This window comes from Talpa europaea (genome assembly GCF_964194135.1).
Source record: "Talpa europaea genome assembly, chromosome: 8".
Classification (NCBI taxonomy): domain Eukaryota; kingdom Metazoa; phylum Chordata; class Mammalia; order Eulipotyphla; family Talpidae; genus Talpa; species Talpa europaea.
In genome coordinates, this window is record NC_140075.1 from 114,857,462 (window position 1) to 114,874,224 (window position 16,763).

General features: G+C 49.8%; 1 protein-coding gene across 8 annotated transcripts in view; it reads right to left on the minus strand.

Moving 5' to 3' along the window:
- Window positions 1-16,763, minus strand: part of EML1 (EMAP like 1) — a gene marked incomplete at both ends in the record, with an annotated part of 134,765 nt that overhangs the window by 21,063 nt on the left and 96,939 nt on the right. For 4 of the 8 annotated variants that reach the window (XM_084240674.1, XM_084240673.1, XM_084240672.1 and 1 more), the window contains 8 exons: window positions 676-775; window positions 1,397-1,531; window positions 2,397-2,492; window positions 3,213-3,323; window positions 5,059-5,128; window positions 5,911-6,060; window positions 8,521-8,650; window positions 11,516-11,544. In XM_084240674.1, the coding sequence (XP_084096800.1) occupies window positions 676-775; window positions 1,397-1,531; window positions 2,397-2,492; window positions 3,213-3,323; window positions 5,059-5,128; window positions 5,911-6,060; window positions 8,521-8,650; window positions 11,516-11,544 (821 nt within the window). Of the gene's footprint in view, window positions 1-675; window positions 776-1,396; window positions 1,532-2,396; window positions 2,493-3,212; window positions 3,324-5,058; window positions 5,129-5,910; window positions 6,061-8,520; window positions 8,651-10,717; window positions 10,790-11,515; window positions 11,545-16,763 lie in introns of those variants that run through there. The other 4 variants (XM_084240675.1, XM_084240670.1, XM_084240669.1 and 1 more) reach the window with 3 other exon arrangements.

A 16,763-nucleotide genomic window follows, 5' to 3' on the forward strand; every position in this document is an offset into this window, starting at 1 on the left:
CGTCACAGTTATGGGTCTGTTTGCACCTTCACCCGACCCTAAAGCTAAGCTCCCCGAAGCCAGGGGTGGTTTCCTGTCCTTGTGGCACGTGGTGAGCCTCAGGCACCTGCCCCACACACACCTCACACCTCACACACACACACCCGCCTCACACACACAACCGCCTCACATACACACCTACACACCCACCTCACACCCATCACACACCCTCACATCTGCCTCACACCCACCTCACGCACATCCTCACACACACCTCACATCCACCTCACACACACCCTCACACCTGCCTCCCACACATCTCACATACCCTCACACACTCAATACTTGTCAGCCAAGTGCTGTGTGAACCAGAAAGCTGTTAAGGCCCTAGTGGCTGGAGAGTTACTGATTATGTCTTCATTATAATCTGTTAATAAAGCCATTAACTCCATCATACTGTCTTGGGCTTAAGCTTTTAGGATGATGAAAGGTCAATGCCTCTTATCCTTGTTTTCCTCTGTTCTCACTTTACAGCTTCAGGTCTGCCCCCCACCCCCACCCCAACACACACACACACAGATGAATGTGCTCTCTGCAACTCAGGACTTAATAGTGACCCATAAGGTACGTTAATGGAGAGTCCTGACGGAAACTGCCTTTGACCTATCACAGTCTCCTTAGGGGCTGTCACATTACCTTTTCCCCACACCAAGATGTTGCCACTTGAATCTCCAGTGATGGTGTCACCATTTTCTGAAAACGTCACGCACAGGACAAACTTTGGCTTCTCTTGCTTCTGCAGAATGTGGTAAAGACAAGCATCTAGACAGGATGTCCTCTTGACTGGGATGAGCGATAACCTGAGCCATGTATCCGAGGCTGCCCGCCCCCACCCCTGGCCCGTGCACCTTTCACTAATGTCCACCATGAAAGAGCTGGTGCTAGGGGGGCAACAGTCTGAGTAGGGGGGCTGTTGGAGGGGCAGGGGTGGGCTGTGCTATTGTGACTGCAGCCTGAAGTCAGGGCCCAGGTGCAGCAACAGCAGTTCCTTAGCCTCAACCTCCAGGGTGCTCCTCAAGGCCTTGGTGCTCCCCAAGGCCCCCGATGGCAGAGTGTCCACCACCCCAACCACGTGCACCCTTGCACACCATGGAGGGGCCACCCCGGGGGCCCCCCTTCTGAGCTTTGCTCCCTGTGTGGTCCAGCCTTCCTTCTCTGTATCCCCAAGACATGATGTGCTCCCCAACTCTGTTGGGATGCTCAGTGATAATCTTTGTCACTATACCCCTCAGTGGCACCCCCACATCTGCCAATTACTGTCCATGCTGAGACCAGAACCTCAAAGCTCCCTTCAAAGACCGTGGGCGACATGTGTCGCGTAGTGGAGGCTCAAACAGAAACTACAATTGGGCTTTACCTCAAATAACCCTTGCTTCTTAATGAGGGAGTTTCCTTCTAGTGTCCAAAAGTAGAGGTGTGACTTTCCACAGGTGACTATGATGTTGGTGTCTGTGGGGTGGAAATCCGCGGCGAACACAGCTTCGTTCGAGCACTGAGCAAGACAGGACAAGCAAGTGTCTCACATCTCTTAAGATACTTGCGAAAAGAAAGTGTGAACCACAAATGGCTGAGTCAAGCGCGGCGCGACGCCCCTGCATTCTGTCTCTTCTAAACACTCACTAGGCGTCTGCTCGGGCCCTGACTTCCCTGGCCGGCCCGTGGCCCTGCGGGCAGAGTGGGCACTGTGTTCTCCCACAGCCCCTGACCCGGAGTGGCCCCTGCTCGCGTTCTGGTGCTGTGGACCAGCGGCGGTGGTGCTTGAGGACCGAAGACCTCGCCCTCCTCCTCCAGGGAAGGATGAGTGTGAACCCTAGCTAAACAGAGCTCCCTGTGGGGGTGAAACTCAGCGGCTGGGCCTCATCCCATGTGGGGCCGGGGTTCTGGGGAGGCCCAGGAACCTGGATTTACAGAGTCCACGCTCTGGCTGGGTCAGCTGTGCTGTGGGCCCTGGAAGTCCGTCCTGCTTCTCATCACTGGGACTGGGTCAGTGGTTCTGTGACCAACGTGGTCTGGGGTTGGGGGCCCTGGCTCTCAGGGGTCATTGGCTACCCCTCACCTGTTACCTTGATCTAGGTCCTGCACCCTGGTCAGGTGATTCTGGCCCTGACTGTTCCTTCTGCTCGATACTTATATGTTCTTCATATGGAGACTGACAGCTCTAATGAATTCCAACTAGCAAAATGCCAAGAACTGAACTACTGGGGCACGAGGAAGAAACAGACCCTATGTAGATGGGGTGAAGAGAGAGAGCCCTGACAGGACTTAGGAATGGGGTCTGGAGAGGAGAGGTGGGGCATGGGGGTTCCCAGGGCGGGGGCTGGCCTGAGGGTGGGGGCCGACGCGGGCCTGGGAGGTACCTTTACATCTGCCAGTCTCTCCTCTTTCTGCCAGTCCCACACGGATAGCACGTGGTCATTGGAGTCATCTACCGCGCAGAGATGGCTTCCTCCGTTCTGGAAAAGAATGTCCAGAGCAAGCCCACATTTGAGAATGACACCCGCTGGATGTGGCTCAACACCAACATCGATTTCACTTTTAATCAAGAGCCCCCTACCTCTTAGTTACAGGATATCCACCCCCTCCCTGAGACCTGCTTACTGGCGCACCACCCGGCCCCCAAGCCACACCCACACCCTCCTCCTGAAGGGCTGCAGCCTCCTGGGCGGAGACAGTCACTACCAGCCCAGGGTTGGCATTGAGGATACGGAGAGGGGTGAGGGGGGAGAGGCAGGTGGCGCTTGTGAACACGAGTGCACGCGTTGTGAACATGTTTCTGAGCCGGCTGATGAAGTGGTTCAAGGGGTGGATCTGCTGAGCAGGAATATTCTGAGGATGCCTGGGAGACCAGCCCCTGCTCACTCACAGCAGCCAGCCTGGGTGACAGTGCATGCTGCCTCCCCAGACCAGGAGCGGCAGGAAGATTCAAGCCCAGAGCAGCCATCCCAAGGATCAGGAGACAATGTCACGGCAGGTCTGTCCTCATCTCCTCGCCCACCCAGCTGGGAAGGGATGCGTGTGCCCCAGCGGACATGTGTGAGCGGAGGGGCTGAGGGTGGCTTCTCAAAGAGGGGGTCTGGGAAGTGGGGAGGTCTCTGTGCATGTAGCAGGCCCATGTACCTTCCTGCCCTGATAGGATCTGCAGCACCCACCCACAGGGCCCGGCTCATCCTTACAGATTTTGAGAACGCGATGCAGGTGACAGCTCGGTCAAAAAAACCGGTTCCAATGACATGCAGTGTATTCAAGGTGACAGAATCCCAGATGCGGACGTGTGGGGGCAATTGCTGTTTGGAGAAGGGGCAGAGTCATCAGCTGATGGCGACACAGATCTTTATTTGGAAGCTACAAGATTCTTCAGCGGTAACTTCAATTTTGTTAAAATTTTAGGACTCTCCCTTCTTAACATAAATAAAATACCCCCCACGGCTCCAGGATGTCAGGGTCCTGGTGGCCAGCTTAATGCCAAGAGAGGTCTGGCAAGTTTTACATTTTGAGAAGTCATTCCTTGCAAACTGTTCCCTGGTAATGGATATTCCAATCTGCACATCTAGACGTGTCTGAATTTTTTAAACAAAAAAATGACAAGGAAAATGGAATTGCATCTAAGGATTATTCTTTTAAAGTCTGTTTTGCTATTAAAAAGGAAGTACATTTTATATTTCACAGAATGGTCCCCAGCAAGTACCATTAACAGCTTAACATCTCCGGGCCTCAGAGGAGTGAATCAGGCAAGTCGCTCATACACGAATAAAACTGAGAACTGACATGAGGAGTCCAAGGCCCTTCTGACTCTGCTCCGAGGTGAATGGGTTTGCTTGTTCTCAGTGGAAGACAGCATCCTGGAGACAGCATGGGGAATAGCACCAGCACCCCCCGGGCCAGAGTGGGGTTAGGTCAGCGGCTTCTGGCCTCGCACGTCTCTAAGCTGAGGGACATCTGGGGACAGGCATGACCTCTGGGGGGGTAAGGGGTGTGGGGGGGTGAAGGCTGGGCTCCGCTAGAGACCACATTTTCTCTGGCTCTAGAGCTCCAATTCCATTTCAACGGAAATACACTTTCAACCCACTAGAGGGAGGAACAAACGGTGACGACTCATTTCAAAGCATTTTAAAAACATGAAGGTGAAGAAGCTACTCCTTTTGCATCTACTTACCTCACCGTAGTCTTATTTCCAGCCTTCCTATTGCCTTTTTCAAGTGTACAATTTTAACAGAAAACAGTGTAAGGTTAATATTTAAAAACTGATATTATTGAAATATTGTCTAAGGAATGGTAACATTCATATTTTTCTGGAAGAAAACATGTGGATAAAATGGGAGGACTTAATGTAATTAGTTTTAGCTCATATATTGCACAGCGGTAAAATACAAAGCAGATCTCCAACAAGTCTCCAGGAGTTTAAGTTAAGACAGGTGATGCCACAGACTGGTCAGTACAGAACTGGAATCTAGTTCTGAATTTTTTTTCTATTTGTTAAAGTCTAGTTTTTTCTCTGCTTCCTTAAAATACAAATTAAAGTCTTGCTGACGTGTTTACAAACATTGTGCTAAAATCCTCCAAGTAGCCTCTGTGGATCGTGCATGGATAAAAACTCCATGGATGGAAGCCAAAAGTCTGCTGAAGAGGGAAAATGTCCCATATCCAAGTAACTATTATCATTTTTAAGATTATTTCTTTGTAAAATTGGAAACTTTTAAATTTAAAGTTGGTTTACAACGTCAAATGATTGTTTTGATTTTAACTTATTAAATATGTTAACATTTACATGTTTATTGTGTCTCAAAGCCTATCTTAAAAGTTAATGTATTCTCAGGCAAAAACAATGCTTTTAAAAAATTGGCTGAAATTAAGGTGAGTTCAAGGCAGTTTTAAAGTCATTGTAAGAATTTTAATTTGCAATAAAAAAGTCTAGTGTTGAGAAGGCTTCCGATAATCAGATCTATTCATCAGCAAAATGTTTTCAGAAAATGACTTTGTTCCCAGTTCATTACAAAAGTAAGAAAAGATAATATCACTCACTTTTCCATCCTTAGACGTGCCTGCGACTTGTCCTGTTGCTATTGTGATCCTATCGGGATGAACCGCTAGGCTAAAAAAAAGGATATTTATAAAACGGCTAGTTTCCAAAGGTAAGCTTTACTTTTCCCTTAAACAAATACGATCTAGCTGAAAATTGAAATGTAAGACCAAATGACGCTAAACTTCTTAGGGACTCAGAATGAATTCTTTCACCACCCCAATAATCTTAGACAATAAATGCATTTTCCATTTCATTTTGATTCCTCTACCTCTAGGGAATTTTCAAAATAAAGGAATAAAGCATCCTTTGTTTGGGAAAAACCATTTCAATCTCAGAACCACTCAATTAGTCTAAAACCTTTATTAAGTAAATCACATCTTTTTCCAACAGGATTTTGATAATTGACCAGAAACCTAGGACAAACAGAAATACGTAAATCCATCTACTCGCCCATCTGTCCTTCCAAGATACACCAAATCCCTACCCACAGCCAAAAATGAACGGTGGATAAATTAAAAATAAAGGAATTCTATCAGATGGCCATAAACACAGGCAAACATTTTTATTAAAAAAATAAAGACCCAAATTTAGAAGTCACTAGCAGGTGAGCTGTTAAGAAGCCCTCGGTAGGTGTCTATTCTCGCTACTGGTTTAGGTAACGTGGCTGGTTAGGATGATGAGTTATATGGACAGAAAACTAAAAAAGGTGGGAGCTGGGAGCCAACACAGACCTAAAGAGCGCTCCCCTAAGATCCTATTTTCTCGGCTCCCCTTTCTTTAGTGACACCCTAATGCGCGTCTGCTGCCAGCACCGCCACGCGTGCACTCAGAGGCTGGGCCAGGCGACCTACCACTTGACGTCGTCGTTGTGGCCAGTGTAGTGTCGCTGCAGCTGCTCCTCCACGTTGTACAGGACCACCACGGACGCGATGAAGTACACGGTCTCCCCTGTCGGGAGCAGGTACAGGTTGTTGCGGCAGTCTCGGCCCCGGTACCCATAGCTTCGTGTGTGTCAAGAGAAACGTTCTTATTTTCTTTGAAAAGCAGACCAAGCATCGGCTTTATTCCAAAGCCACAGGCAATAAAATTCTAGGACTTTTAGCATCAATTTTGCTAATATGAATAACATTAAACTGCAACCCCTTGGTGCCAATCCATCGGACCCACACAGTCTGCAGAACACTGGAACGGTCTGTGAGTTCATGAAGATTGTTTTCTTAATGCTATAAAGATGTGGCTTTATTTTTAGAAGTATGTGATGTATTTTGAAAGTTGAATTTATTGGCTTGATCAAAAATCCTAAGGGATCATTTTATTTACCAGAGGTCCCTGGGTCTGACATTTGGGCAGTGACTGGGAGGTGAAGGCTTCTCAGTTTAGCAATCAGCCCGAGGCCAGAGGCCAGCTCTTGGTTGGACGTTCCAATTTCATGTGGGAGTCACTCTGCATGTTCCCAGAGGGTCTGCCTCCATGTTTTGCCAGGCTGGTCTTTAAGGACCAGCTGCCTGGCATTAGAACTAAAGTCACCTGAAGATGCACCTGACACTGACATCACAAGAACACTGGGAGGCTGTGCTCCAGTGTTTTTCCCACTGCCCTTTCTGCTCCTTTCCTGCGGGGTGCTCTTGTCTTACTCAGCCCCACTGAGCTGCCACGGGGCAGGGCCTGCGCGTGTCCTGCTGCAGTCACAAGCCCTACAGAGCCTGACCCTGGGAACTGGACTTAGGGAGAGTGACAGGGGCGCTGAGCTTGTCATCTTTCAACACTCCACAGTCACATCACCTTGAGACACACGTCTACAAGCTGGGGACGGAGGGTCCCACCGCCATGGCCTCATGAGAGCTTCATGGGACAGGAGCTGAGCCTGGGACAGACTGGAATCCCTATGACCATGGTGGCTTTTGTTGTTTGTTGAGAAAACAAAATAAAGCTGAAAGTGTTAAATGACTACATTGTTTCATATAGTAAGTGTGAAGTATAAATGCTCTTCCAGAAAAAAAAAAAACAAAACTTTAAGCTTTGACATCTTTATATCAGAAAGTATTTAAAAATCTTATTTTAAGATTCTGGTAATATGCCTCAGTTATTAACTTAATAAGTGTTTATTTTTTATTGTAATCCAGGAGCTAAAACGTGTTCCGTGAACACGTTTTGCATTATAAAAGTAGCTGTAAAAGATGCCAACTCCACACACACACACCTACAAAAGGTAAAAAATTTAGGTCCTTCTTGCCCCAACCATTCCCAGTTCTTTAGGGATAATAACTCCTGCCAAGGTTTTGTCGTGTAAATATCCCAATCTTGAGAACTATTTAAAGAGCAAAATATCACTTGAACTTGGGTAGTATAAAATAACCTGGCAAAACAACGGCATTTATTATAACCAATTCCACTGTTTTATATCTAAAATATGACTGGGAAGGAGGCTGAACACCTGAGTTTTAAATAATACTTTCCAGTTTCGACTTAACCAATTTAAACAGCTATTGGCTTAAAGAAGAGCTGGATTCTGCAGACGCATGTGCCCAAATAGATTCCAGAAAAGAGGCAGGTGATGGGTTGTGACAGTTGAATCTAAAAAAATAAAATACATGTTTTGGGGGCAAATTTTCCCAACACTCTGACTCCAGAATTTCAGCAGTGAGAAATGACAACAGCATCATTTAAACCAACTCGTATTAGCGCTTGACCAGGGTTGGCATTGAGCTGGTACTCAGCAGACATTTGTTGGGAGAAGGGGTGCTTTTTGCCCTTTGTCTTAAAATCTGCATGGGTTGCAAGGTGGCCTCCGCAGGCTTCCTCTTGTAAAATTAAAAAAAAAAAAAAAAAAAAAAAGGAAAAGTAAATGAACACAAAATTTAAAAAATAGTAAAAGTGAAACAAAGTATAGAGTAAAAAACAAAAGTACAAAGCAAGATAAAATAAAACAAAACCCCAACAGTTTGAGGACGCTTCATCAAGGCCCTATTTTTTGTCTTTCTGTATTTTTCTCCTGAGAAGCTCATTCATAATTCCGAATCTCACACTTGGAAGCCTCCAGTGGCTTCATTTCAGGAATGTCAGTCACATGACTGACTCTGGCCTTAGCAGCCTGGACTTGACTTGGGGGAGGGCAGTATTTCTTTATTTTAAATGGTATATTTGTGTTGCCTGCGGGTTTCACTTGTGCCTCTCAACGTGCACCCCACACTTAGCACTCGGAACCCCTAAGTTACTCAGACTCCTAAGTTATACCTTCAACTAAACAGTATCCCTGGGGCCAGGCCCCTAAGGTTGGTCCAGCGGTAACTGGCTGGAGGGGGGATGCTAGTCCTCCTTCCACGGCATTCTCCTTCTTTCTTAGGGCTTACAAACTTGTTGCCAGCACAGTTTCGTTTAACGACTTTCTGAGTTAAACTTCAAGCTAACGGCCTCGACTGACTGGCCACTCAGCAGAAGCCCGAGCAACGACTAAAGGATACACCCACTCCAGCTTCAGTCTCCTGGTCGGAAGCTCCACTTTTGCTTCCAGGCTGTAGGAATCCACTTGCTCTTTGGGCATGTACATGGTGACGGGGCGTCCGCGGAGAAACATTTTTACGTAACCTTCTTCTACAAACAGAACAGAGAAGCCAGTGAGAACCTTAGAGCCCAGTGTACCTGGGCCGGTGTTATATGGGAGAGGCAGGAGAGAACCAGACTTGGGCTATTATCTTCCAAGAGGGACTTACACTTTCTTTATCATCAGGAGGGGGAGACATGCCGCCCTCCAAAAACTACAGCTAACACAAGAAAAGTACTTAAATTTTCATTGCGTTCAATGTATACACAATTTCAATATCAAAATGTATAAAATGTCCTTCAATACTTAAATCGCCCCGTTCTCTTGCAACCTAACAAAACCCGGCCATGGGATCTGTTACACTGGACAATGCTTTTAGGTGTGAAGGGCACAAGCCCCACAGGTCCACGCCAGGATCTGCGCAGACAGGAAAATGCTCTGAGAAGCCAGAAGTGGGAAACAAGAACAAAGGACCAACTAAAGAGAGGACCCAGCAAACAAAGCTTCCTAGAATACAGTTCTTTTTGTAATAAAGTCACACTTGATGCTCAATCAGTTACAGGGACTGAGTACAGCCCACTAATGTGTGGACACGGGGCAAGTCCTGGACTTGGAACAAGGAACAACTCGGGCTTTTCTGCCTTGAGTTTTCAGGCTCTAACAAGACCAAGAAAAATGCCTTGTGAGCACCTGCTGAATTCAGGGCACTCGGAAGCTTTTCTGCGGATCAAAGGGCATGATGGCGTTCCAACTGGGCAGTTGGAGCCGGGGCTATCTGAACTTAACCCAACAGGCAGATCATCTGCAGGGAGGCAATGGGTGGGGAGAACCATGATGGAATCACAGCTCTGTAGGTGCCACACTGCAGACTCCTTGGAAGTCTTATTCCTAAGGCTTTGCAAACAATGCCGCATGCAACACTGCCGAGGAATGAAGAGGTCACCCCCTCAGCCCCGTGAGCATGCACTCAGGTCTCAGGGGCATGCACGCCACACACGCTTCACTCTGCATACACAGTTTGGCTTCTAGGTAGGAACCAAGCGCCTCCCTTCACGCCTGTGTGCACAGCGCCAGCCACTGTGGTGCGTCTCCCCCCTGTGAGGATGTTTCACGTGTCTCTGCCCCCAGCTCTGCAGGGACCACCCAGCTGAGGCCCCCATCACTGCACCTCCTTGTGGTTCCCTAGGTGACCTCTCTTGCTGCCAAACCCATCAAGACCCAAACTGGGTTTCACGGCATCCCTCCTGCACTCAATCCCCATCCACTACTCTCTGACGTGCTGGACCCACAGCCCCTATCACGTGACCTTGCTGTCCACTCCCTCCAACCCCCCAGGAACTTGCCTCCCTGGTCAGACATCTCTGTGCCCCACACCTCCACCCTGCTCCTCCCGTCCTGATTTCTCACTGCCTCGCCCAGCAGGTGAGAGAAGTGAAAGGCGGCAGGCGACAGTTTCCAGTCAAGTGAAAAGTGACGGCATCAAATCTGTGCAAGAAGAACCACAGAGCTTGGCCACGAAGAGCACGTGCTGTCAGCTCCACACCACAGACAAGTGCTTCCGGTGCGTGCAGCGCATGAGACGACCCTGCCTGGGGGGCTGTCACGGGCTGGTGGGGCCCCAGGAAGGAGGCTCGCTAAGTGCACGATTCTGAACGACTGGGCAGGCAGAGAAGCGCTGGGTTTAACCCGGGCCCGATTCCTGGGGATGATCCCGGCATTCGGCATCCAAAATCAAAATGCAGGGAGGGGAAGCAGGTCTTTTCCAGGCATTTTAGGATAACAGCATACACCCCAAAGCCCAGGTGTTAGAGGGAGAGGTCAGCAGCCGAGCAGGGACCATTTCAAACAGTGGGACCCCTGGGGTTGCCCTATAGCTCTCTTAAGGTTTATATGGATTAAACAAGAAGTTCCTGTGATCAGCCAATAGTCAATCGAGATGTGAGTTATAGTTACTTCTTCAAACCCATCCAAGTCAACGCTCAGGAAAGCTTTTGCTTGGACAAATCGAGGGGGTTTGCATCACAAAAAGCATTTCCACATTTGCGTTATGATTAAAGTTCTGTTGCCCGGGTAACGGGTGGCTCAGAGAGCTATGAGGTCTCAGACGTGCCGCCTACCTTTGCAGTGGGTCACCCGGCGTTTCCCTTGTGATTTCGGAGACTGAAGGGCTAGATGGAGAGAGGCGGGTGCTGCGAGACCCGTCGCGTCCACTTGCCCCGGGGGGAGCCCGGCCAGGCCCAGGCCTCCAACCAGCGCCCCAGACCTAGCTCTGCAAGCTTAAGGCGGTCACATTTTCAGGGAGTAATTTCTTGCTTCCTGAAGAGGAAATGGCACGAGGGCCCTGGCTGCTTCAGAGCCAGTTCTGAGTTTAGGGGACAGCCAGAGAGGCGGCGTGAGGCGACCGTGGGGAGCCACTGTCCTTGTCCATTCCGCATTTTAAATGTGCTTTTTAGAATAGTCATGATCCTAACAAGAGCATCTACTTTAGGGCAAAACATGTTGAGACAAAGATACGAAAGTTCTCGATGAACGATTAGTTTGCAGCTTAGGAAATCAAAGGCCGGAAAAGAGAAACAGCTACTTCTAGACAAAGCTATAACCCAGCGTGTCAGCAGCTCTCAGAGAGACCAAGCGCGGCCCACAGAGCCCAGCCGTCAGGGAGGACGCCGGAGGCCACAGGGCACGCCGCTCCCCCACGGGTCCTGAGGCACCTGCTGAGGGCTCCGTCCAGGGTCTGGACTTGGTGACCAGCGTACCGGGCGGCCTCTGACCTCAGCGGCTAGAGCCCAGGTGCAGGCCGACAGGTAATGTGCTGGGTGTCAGAAACTGGCCCCCGCAGGAGCTATGTCTGTTTGTCCCCTGGGTTCTGACAAGGAGAGTGAGGGGCGCCCGTGCAGAAAGGAACTGGGACTTACCTGCACTGAAGATGGGCTCCTTGGGTTTGCTGTGGAAATAAAACAGAAGCAGTTTTTAGAGGGGTCGGGGCTGGTCTCGTTCACCCTCTGTGGACATTAGCTGCTTGTGTCACGGGTGCGGCGCGGACGCCAGGCCTTAGTAGGGAAAACCACCGGGTGCCCGTGGGAGGAAGGAGCCTGAACTAATGTCCCAAGCCAGAGGCAGCCGCCCACAGGCCTGGCGTCATCAGCCAAGTTTGCTTTTGACCAGAGCAAGTAACTGTCTGGGGAAGGAAAAGGTCTGGTTGGCCAAGATAGGAACAGCCCTGTCTCCAGTGTAAAAAAGATTTTTTTTTTACCCCATCCCCATGCCCTTCTGACAGATTATTTAAAGAAATTATTTAAAACTAACAAATTCCTGACAAAGGGTCTTGTGAGAGAGGGTGTTCTCAGCCCATCCTCTGGGGGGCTACTGCGAGAGGACTGGGGTGAGAGCAAGAGGGAAGACTCCGAAAGGGGGTGTAGTCATTTGTTGGCAGTATGGGCCCCTGGACTCGGGCCAGTTGACATGGCCCCCAAGCTCACGACCACCTGTTGTAAGGGCCCATCACCTCCTGGCAGCCAAGGGGCGCCACTCAGGTGGAGGGGACACATGTTCTGTTCAAACACAGCTGAGACGGAAGCCACATCTGTGCCACGCCAGCGTCCCCCACATGCCCAGCTGCCCAGAGGACCCCACTTTAAGGTATGAACATGCCATACCAGATGGAAGAAGCCCCAAAGAGAGCCATATGAGACAGGAGCCTGGCGTGTGCATACTGGAAAAAACCTCAGCCAAGCAGCCACAGTCCTATCGCCGCCGCAATCTCAACTAGACATTGAGAAATACCACCGGCAAAGCGAGCCTTCTCACCAGGATGTAAGGGAGAATATTATGTGTCACCATCTTGATTTCCAGATAATTTGAAGCAGCCCCGGGGAGATGCTTGGCTGATGCTCTGGCAGGAGTGTGTGCTCACCGGGTGTGTCTCAGCTGAGAGCTGGGCTGCTGCGGGCTTGGGTTCTGAGCTCTGGCCCTGGCAGTCCCGCATGGTAGAAGCGCAGCTGGGCCTGCGTCTCACCTGGGTCTAGAAGGCCCTTCATTTTTCGGAATCACCTTCCTTTTTTCTCCCTCTGATGCCATTCAGCTACCCTGTCCTGCCGCCTGTCACACGGGCCTGTGTGAGGTCTCTGCCCCAGTTTTCCTGCCTCTGGGGGGCCAGTCCTAGGGCCCTGCACTGTCGGCCCAAAGCCCCTCCCAGCGAGGCCTCGATGCTCCCCTCTGCCACCTCCTTAGGCCCCAGCCTCGAGTGTCTCCGTAGCACGTTAGCCTAATCACTTCATTTTGTTTTTCCCACAAGGACGTGAGCGCCACCAGGGCAACGGGGGAATGTGGACTTGTTCTCCATCACGTCCGTGCGAGAGAAGCAGACAGCAGGGCCTGGGAAGGTCCCTCCTCACCTGCCTCGGGCTCAGCAGGTCTCGTCGTTCTGTATCTGGCAGGGGTGAGGCGCAGCCTCAGCCTGACAGTGGTTGTTTTGTTTCCATCTGATCAGACTCACACTCCCGCACTGCAGACCTGGTGTCACCGTTCCCAGTCCACAGAGATTCTCTGACTTCACCGCAGGCCTCCTGGGGAAGGGAACCTCGCCCAGCCCAGCACTTTCAGGATCCCTGAAAGGGTACTTGAGCCTGGTCCTGACCGTGGGCTGTATAACAGATGGGGTGGGCCAGGTGGCCTCTTGGCACCAGGTAGGGCAGGACTGATGGGTCTGCTGTGCGGCCGTTGGGCAGCTTGAGTAGGTCAAGGTCAAATGTTACCTCCCCGGCTTGAGACTTGGGCTCTTGGATGCGCACACAGCCATGGCACCTTTTGAAATGACTTCACATGAAGAAATAAGATTCCTGCTGCAATTAAAATGCTCTACTACATCAGTAACAATTCTTTATAAAAACTGCCCTTAAGCAGCTTTGTACTAGAAACGGGGTTGTTTAGTAGATGTTTAATTAAATGTGTAGACGTCCCTGGAGATTTCAGTGGGGACACAAACTCTGCTTCAATTCTTTTCCTCCCTCCCCTTTTTTTAAAGATTTATTTATTTATGCATACAAGAACTGGGGTGTAGGCCAGAGGTGTGGGGAGGTGGAAGGGGAGCAGATTCACTAGAGACAGAGTGGGGAGCAGAACAGGTGAATCTACTGAAATACACCACTGAGGGGAGCAGCGGGGAGACAGGAGAGGTCTGCTGCACCCTGTGGGTAACTCTTGCTGAAGTGGCTGGCGATAGCTCCATAGTGCTGAGACTTAACTCCTGCACTACCAGGGAGGCCCAGTTACCGCACAGCCTGCAAAGTGGGGAGGTCTGCAGTCCAGCTAGGGAGAGTCCTCCTGCCAGAAGCCTGGCTTCCCCTCATCTACTGAGCAGGACGGAAACACAGCGAGTCACAGGACCGTGTGGAGGCTCCCACGATCATTATTATTCACATTGCTTCCCGCTTCTGATTTCATTGACAGGACCCTGAGTTTGGTTCACCCAACAGCCTTGAAGCTAAAATAGCATAAGGAATATTAACACTTTCATTATTTAAACATTTTTAAAAGTGGTTTTTCTGGCTGGGAATCCCGAGCCACAACAGTATCATTTTATTTTTTTATTATTTTTTTAAGATTTATTTATTTATACAAGAACTGGGCTACAGTCAGGGGCGCAGGAGGGTGAGAGAATTCACCAGAGAGCAGGGAGCAGAACAGGCAGACGGACCAAAGACACTGCTGAGGGAAGCAGCGGGGAGACAGGAGAGGTCTGCCACACCATGTGGGTATCTCCCTGGCTGGCCAGGAATCGAACCTGCGCTGCAGAGGCTGCAGACAGCTTCACAGCGCTGCGCTCAACCCGCTGCCCCACCAGGGGAGGCCCCTCATTATTTAAACATGTTTGAAAAGATAAATGACCCAGAGGCTTGAAGAGTGAAACAATCTCTTCAGTGTGAAAAAAAGATGCTTAATTTAAGTCAACTAATTTTCAGGGTAAAAAGTTTCAGAATCTAAAATGCAGTGTTACATCATCTGCCAATAGGTGGCGCTGTTTACAAGGCCTCCCACAGCTCCAGCTGCAATTGAATCATGTCCTTTCATTCATTCATTCAACAAATACTTTGTGTGCCACATACTAGAGACACAAAGAATCATCAGGGCACTAGCTTCTGCCCCCGAGGCATAAAGGGAGGGCGAGTATGTGTGGGAGGGGGACTGACAGATGAAGACAGCAGCAGGTAGGGAAGGCGCCAACTCCGGGTAAGGGGTCAGCAGCGCCGGCCTCCCAGGGAAAGGATGTCTGAGCTGGGTCTTGAAGCATCAGCAGGAGCTCGACACCACACAGCCAACCATCTTCCCCCAATTCCCAGGTGCAGACATGTCACTCAGGAGGCAGGAGACCCCCACCACAGTACCAGCGCCAAGTCCTTAAGCTACACATCTGTCTCTACGGGTTTTTAATATCTGTGTGGGGATTTGTAATATAATTAGAAACATTTTTTCTGAATATGCTGTCTTCCACCTTAGATGTGCATTTCTTTAACTGAGTTTGATCATCTTTCCCTTCATGAGTTGGCTATTTATGTGTCTTCCTCGGCGAACGACCTGTTCAAATGCTTTTCTGTGGAGTCAGGCGTCTCTTATTGCACTGGTTGTGAGTGAGTTGGCTGACAATAGAAGTGAAGGCGACTGGTCCTCTTCTGTTACCTGCGATATTAACATCTGCCGAAGGAGCTGGTCTGTGGGCGATTCCTGCCACCTGCCAGCTCACCTGACACTGTGGTGTCCAGAGTGGCGTCTCGACCAGTCAGGCGGCGCCAGGGAGCTGAGTGGGTAAGGTGATGGGATGTTCACAATTTATGATTCCTCCCTTTTCAGGTTGGGGCAGGGGAAGAAATGGGAGTTGGGGGTTCCAAAATGTCCCGTAGAGAGGCACTTCAAGGTCGGGGGCAGGAAGAGAAGGGTAGGGCCGTGGAAGGCCAGCGGGGGCAGGCTCCGGGCTAAGGCTTCCATGCAGGCCCTGCCTCGCCCTGTGATGCCTTGGGGGCCTTCTGTTTTCACCGGCACTGAGGAAAACCCCAAAGCGATGAAGTAAGTTGCTGGCAGTCACATAACAGAAAGTGACCATGTTTAGGATGAGCCCCTGTGTCTGCTGTGATGCCTTTATGCTTTTCACCTTTTTTTTCTAATTTGAGGCAAAAAGATTCATTTAACAAACATTTATTGAGCACCTGCTATGGGCGTGGCGCCATTCTAGATGATGGATTGGTCTGACCGGACAGAAAATCCTCGTTGGCACCCACGTGGGCCCTGGCCGATGGACCATGTCTCTGAGAACACAGCAGTGGAATAATCACAGACAAGGCCACGCTCAGGCGGCGCAGAGGGCCACAAGACACGTGCCGAGAGACGGTTTATGTCTCGACTACACACCACACACACCACCACCCTGGAAAGCAAGTCGGGTGGAAATGTAGTGAAATCAGCTGTGCTTCTCCAAGGTGTGAGATGATAGCGGATTTCCTAAAACACATTTGACTCATATAATAAATAAATTAACAACAAAAGAATCTTGCTGAGGAAAAGTGAGAGTCTGTGTGGGTGAGGCCAGGACATCGGGGCACATGAAAAGGCGGGAGCCAGGCTGGGGATGAGCTGGTCTGAGCCCGAGCCCTCTAGATGCCAGCCACAGGCTGAGGGCAGGGGCCAGAGGGCCTGGAAGGAGCGGTTGAGGGCCCAGCCCGGCGGCTGGGACCTTCCATGCTCAGGTGGCAGGTACAGCAGGGCGTCAAGGGGAACACTTTTGCAGGGCAAATGGCTCGATTATTTTGAAATTGCTTAAGTTTTTAATTTGTTGCTCCAAAAAGGAAGAGTCAAATGCGTATTACAAGGTTACAGCCCTGTAATGGCTGAAACATTTCTTGTCACAAGATCAGCCCATTACCACCACTTTTTGATGGAAACAGTGTCTCCTTAGGCTGTCTCCTACTCCACAGTGAATGACAAAGGAGGAGCTGGTTTGGCCACTGAGACCATCGATCCAGCAACATTTGCCATAAACTGGGCATCCTAACAGAAACCGCTTTTCTCTCTGATATCACAAAATTTCAAGTTCCTACTGGATTACTTTTCTGGTTACATTACATAGTAGAGGTCATTAATCAGAACATTATTGCCGACTTCCTATTTAAATTT